Raw genomic sequence first — 5867 nt, 5'->3', positions numbered from 1 at the left:
GTGGAGAAATAGAAGAATTTGTAACTCATGCAATATTTGAATGCCCTCTAGCTCTCCAAGTATGGTCCTTATCAGCAACTCCTACAAGCCCATGTATATTTCCAGTGTCAAGCGTCTACACAAACATGGACTATCTATTCTGGAGGAAGAATGATATCTTAAAACCAGACCAAGACAGAGATCCTTATCCCTGGATAATATGGTATATTTGGAAGGCTCGTAATGATAAACTGTTAAGGGGAATAAACAGAGACCCTTTGGAACTAGTTCGATATGCAGAAAGTGAGTGTCAAGCATAGTTTAATGCAAATGAGATGATACCACCAGTAGTACAGGCCAGCAATAATGATGAAAACCAAGTCTTACGCTTGGGTAATATTTGCCTGTTAGATGGATCTTGGACAACTTCTGATCGATTTAGTGGATGTGGATGGGTCTGGATGGATATTGGGGAGAACATACAACTTATGGGAACTCGGAATTTCACTCGATATGAATCATCATTGCATTCGGAGGTAGAAGCACTGCGATGGACGATGAAGAATTTGCTGCAACACTCGCCATGCCAGAGCTTTGGAACATACTGCAAGGAGCTGATTGCAATGATAAAGGAACCCCATGAGTGGCCAAGCTTCGCGACAGAATTGAAGAAGATAGAGACGCTGCAGATTTGTTTCCCGGACTTCAAAATCATCCATGTGCCACGAATGTGCAACCAGTTTTCTGATTTTTTTATCTAAGACTGCTAGGACCTTCCGTAGTGAATTACTTTTCATTGGTTGTTCTATTCCGGTCTGGTTACCCAGACCACCTCAAGCTTGAGTAATAGAATGGCCGTTTGACGTCAAAAAAAAAAACAACTTTATTAAAAATAATTAATATTTTTATAATGGTAAGCCCAATGAGCTATCTTTCATTTAAGTAAAGTTATAATCTTTCTTAATTTAGAAATGTTACCATGGTATTAGAGCAGTTGGGAATAAATCCTTGGATCTGTGGGGTTTTTTTTTCACCAGCTTACAACATACAATCCTTTCTTTCACTACAGCTCCAACCTTGAAAAAAATAAATCTGAGCCTATGACCAAGACTACGCCTTTCAACACTGTCCAACGTCTAGATTTGTTTATCTTTTTTTTTTTAGAGTATGAGTCATTCGAGAAGAGAGCAGCCTGGCCGTGACAGAGGAAACCCAGTCTCAATCGGAGAAGAAGAAGAAGTTGGATTCCAGCTATCAACATGTTAATGGGTTATATCTGCCCATGTGAAAAGTTTGGTGTAACAGTACAAGTTTCGTTTCTCTTAGACGACGGAAAAAGAAGCTTCTCTTATGTCTTTTCAACAAACTATAACACTGCTCTTCTGAAGCTACGAAAATGTTTTGTTGGGAAGGTCTCAGAGCGGACATAGAATAAGTCTTCATGAAGACTCAAGTTCCTAACCATGGTATTGTCTCTGTTTATTTCTTTTTAGACAGAACAAAAGGATGAAAATAAAATGTCGTGTGTTGGATTGCGTTGCTGGTTGGTTTAGAGTCTTGGGTTAAGATATGTTTGGAACAAAAGCTATGGTGATATAGGCTAGTTTGGGTTTCTTACGTGTGGACTGAGATGGAAGTCTCTGGCTTTAATGCTAATGCACACAAGGTGCTTGCTGAAGTGCTAACAAGAAGGGCAAAGTTTTGGTGGTATATTGATGGGAAGCATAGAGTGAGTAACAGTATTTGGTAGGTGTGGAAAGAGTGTTCTTCATGAGACACATTAGAGGAATGAAATAGGTAAATGAAACCTAGATACATAGTTAGACAAAGATGTCACAATTATACCTCTGAGTGAGATCAATTAAGCTCTCCAAGTTCAAGAGAAACCTCTAAGTGAATCCATGTGATACTCTCCAAGTATAGGCCTGAAAAAATTTCACACTAATGTCTGTCTACATTGGTGAGTACAACCATTTGCCAACATCACAAGCATCCTACTACATCTACTTATGCTCATTCCATGCCATCTTCATTTCCAGTTCAAACTCAACCTCTTGATTTTTTCACCTGATGCTAAGTTTGCGGGGAGTATTAAAGTCCAAACTAAAACTCAAGTTTATGATCCATTAGCAGGTTTTGTAACCCATGTAACTAGGGTTTCTAGATTCATATATATGTTGTTATGTGCTTTGATGAATAGAATCTTTGCGTTCTTGGGGACAAGTCTAAAGCTTTGCTCTTTCTCTACTTTCTTAAATAAAGCTCAATGAGCTATCTTTCATTTCACTAAAGTTATAATCTTTCTTAGTTTAGAAATGTTATCACTTCTTGGTTGATTTTCTTATTTTTGCTAGTTATCTGGTAAAGTGCTCAGTTTCAATGCTTTCTTCTTCTTGTTTTTTGGTTGAGCATCAGCTTCTTCTAATTCTTTTGAAGATTTTTCTCGTAAATGACTTTGGGTTTATCTCTAACTGCTGCTTTGATGGATTGTCAACAAGAAACTAAGATAATGACAAAAAAAAACCGGGTCAACACATCAATCGTTCAAGTTTAAAAAAAAAAACGTGCTAGAAAAAAAAGGAAATTTAGTTTTGCTTATAGATTCTCAAAATATACATGGGGAACATACATATCAATAATACACACACACGCTCATATCACTTGATTTTGTTATTACAAACACACTCGAACTCCATCATTAATGGATAAATGTTTTGCCAGGCCAGTGAAGTTAAACATGGTTTGAATTCCCGCTGGAATTCAATTGAGACCGAAACCAAGAGGGAACAACGGGTCATACAAATCTGCATCAGCGTTTAGGGGCAACTGTTCAACTCGTTTGAACCAGCTCACTGGTAATTTTCCCTCAAAGTCATAATCTCCAAATATGACATCAGCCATTCCTTGCCCTTCGCTTCCAGGCAGCCAAGCAGAGACTACAGCCTCCGTCTTTTCAAGAACCGTCGGCTCAAGAACCATAGGCCGTCCTGAGAACAAGATCATTAGAGTGGGGACTCTCTCTGCAACTGCGGTTACAATATCACTCCCGTTGAAAGGTATTATGAGTTCTGAGTTATCCCCCAGAGTCTCTGCATACGGCGATTCCCCAACCGCAACAATTGCATAAGAGAAGCCTTCACTCGAGGCTAAGGATTCCTCCGAAGGATATTTCTCATATATTACTTTTGTTTGGTCTCCAACTATTGCTTTGATGGCATCTAAAAGCGTTGTGCCTACATTTTCAGACCAAAACAGATCCATTCATATTAAATTTCTAACGACATTTACTATCAGTCGTTGCATTAATTACCGATTGTTATCCTTCCGCTTAAACCGAACCATGCCTTTGTCCATCCCCCGCACTGGTAGCCAAGGTCGTCAGCATGTGTTCCGGTGACTAAAATTCTCTTGGCATTGCGATCTAGTGGTAGAAACGGTTTATCAACATGTTTGCCGTTCTTTAGCAGAACTAAAGACTTTCTAACCGCTTCACGGCCCAATTCTCTATGTTCCTAAAATCACGAAAAACAGAGTCAATCATGCCCTCCAATCAAATAACACTATGTACAAGAAACCTCACCGTGCAGCCAACAGTACCCAATAAAGATCGGTCTGTGAGAGGATGTTCGAAAAGACCAGCTACAAACTTCACTCTGAGTATTCTTTCAACAGCATCATCAATCCGAGCCATTGACACTTCCCCTGACTGCACCAGATCTGTTAGGTCATGTATGAACCGTTCGTACTTGAAAGGCACCATCACCTGCAATAAAATAGATTAGTAACATAATGCTCATTCATTCCTTACTCTGGAAAAGTGTAAATCATTAACTGGAGGTTTTAGACTCTACCATGTCAATTCCAGCATTAATTGAGATCTTGACGCAGTTGCGGTAATTTGATCCAAATGGCTCGCTAAGCCGGTCCAAAGCTTCCCAGTCTGAAATGATAAATCCCTAGTAATCAAAGCAAAGGTGACCAGCTCAGTTCATAGACCTCTGGCTTGTTCAGATATTCCATAATCAAACAAACTTTTGGTTTACCTCGAAACCTAGTTTCTGTTTCAGAAGCTCAGTCAAGAGGAAATAGTCAGAGTGGAGTTTACTTCCATTCCAGCTTGAGTAAGATGCCATAACAGTAGAAACTCCCTGAGCAAGACAATTCAGATATGGAGGAAGATGTATTCTCTCCAAGTCTTCGAATGACACAATAGTGGTCCCTTCGTTTGTGCCATTTTCGGTACCACCATCTCCAACGAAGTGTTTTGCACAAGCAACCACATTGTTTCTGTCGCATATGAATAAATCCATGAGCAATGACATCAAAATTATTAAAGACGCATATCAAGAGCCATGTGCATACCTTCCCGCAATAAAAGGGTAACCATTAGGGTGTTCTTTGGGTGGCTCTCCTTGAAGGCCCGAGACAAGCGTTGTCAGCTCACATATAGTGTTAGCATCTTCACTAAAACACTCATAGGATCTCCCCCATCGTGGATTTCTCAAAGCCTATCAGAAAACTAAAGCTATTACAAGAAAAGAGAGGACGAAGAGGTCTTGGTTTAACCAAAAGTAAATCAGTCACCCTAAATTATTATCATAAGGACTTTGCTTGGACGACAAGAAACAATCATGGAGTAAACTCTACTGATTATTTCATTCAGTATCATAACATGTATAAGGAACTTACGGCTACGCAAGGAGCAAACGCCCAGTGAGCACCCATGGCCCTTACTTCTAGTGCTGTTGCAGCCCCAATTCTTCTGATCAAATCTGCGTCTCTTTTGAAATACCGCAACGACTAACCAGTGTTATCACATTAATTCAACAACCACTTGCTTCAAATACTAGTACTTAATTAGGTTCAGTTCCAATCTAATTGGACAAACACTACTACTATACCCAAGTCGCTCAATGTTCTTGTAAAATGAAAGAGAATGAGAATCGGGGATCAAACCTGGTGGCTCCGAGTCCAATGTTGTGGGGGAAGATGGTGGCTCCGTAAACGTTGTTGTTGCCGTGGACGGCATCAATGCCGTATAATATCGGTATTCCCAAACGTGATGCCAAAGCTGCGTTTTGGTAACCGTCGATCATATCAGCCCAGTCCGATGGCCTAGCGTCCTCGAACGGCCAACTCCCTCCGCCGTTCAAAACACTACCTGTAACTCCAAATCCATTTTTATAACTTTAGCATATATATTCAATTTTTTTGAACTGATACAAAGTTTGTTCGTTGACCGAATAAAAACAAAATGATGTGTATACCGATGAAGGAATTTGTAATGACGGTACGAGTAGTTACGACGCGTTCGATCTGAGTCATCTGACCGATCTTCTCCGCCAAACTCATCCGAGAGAGAAGGTCTTGAACACGCGCCTCCACTGGCGCGTCTGGGTTTCTGTAAACGCATGATTCTTCTTTGCTTTCCATTCTCTTTTTTTTTTTCCTTTTCTCCTTCTGTCACAAGTTAACTACTTCTAACCTATTTGTCTTTTAAGAGGAGAGAGAAACCTCTCTAAGTATTATATTGTTTTTGGCTTCAGTTGATATTATCATTTCGTTATCGTTATATATATTGAACTATTCTAAAACAAATATAACTTTAAACCAATCATGCAAAGGCACGTTACAAATTAAATTATTTTAAACACACTAGTCAGCTTAATTTAAACATTAGGTTAACAAACACGCAAGAACCTTATCGCTATGATTGTTTTTATTTCTTTTTTTCAGCATTGAACTATTCTTAAATTAAATAAAAACATTGACCTACACTAGTCACTAGTCAGCTTAATTAAAACACATTAGGTTCATAAACACGCCAAAACCTTATCATTACGGCATTACACATGACTAATCAGATTGGTTGAACTACCATTTGTTTT

At 39.2% G+C, this 5867-nt stretch overlaps 1 protein-coding gene across 1 annotated transcript; it reads right to left on the bottom strand.

Moving 5' to 3' along the window:
• Positions 1 to 1718: 1718 nt before the first annotated feature.
• On the bottom strand, positions 1719 to 5535 carry LOC106374986 (beta-glucosidase BoGH3B). The gene is made up of 9 exons (XM_013814893.3): positions 5247 to 5535; positions 4936 to 5140; positions 4669 to 4759; positions 4342 to 4487; positions 4023 to 4266; positions 3831 to 3935; positions 3560 to 3742; positions 3290 to 3491; positions 1719 to 3212 (listed from the first exon to the last, which is right to left on the bottom strand). The coding sequence occupies exons 1-9, from the start codon at positions 5410 to 5412 to the stop codon at positions 2740 to 2742; spliced, it is 1815 nt and encodes a 604-aa protein (XP_013670347.2). The 5' UTR covers positions 5413 to 5535; the 3' UTR covers positions 1719 to 2739.
• Positions 5536 to 5867: the final 332 nt, after the last annotated feature.

This window comes from Brassica napus, chromosome C1, assembly GCF_020379485.1.
Source record: "Brassica napus cultivar Da-Ae chromosome C1, Da-Ae, whole genome shotgun sequence".
Lineage (NCBI taxonomy): Eukaryota > Viridiplantae > Streptophyta > Magnoliopsida > Brassicales > Brassicaceae > Brassica > Brassica napus.
The sequence above is the reverse complement of the archived record's forward strand: the minus strand, read 5'-3'. Positions and strand labels throughout refer to the sequence as shown.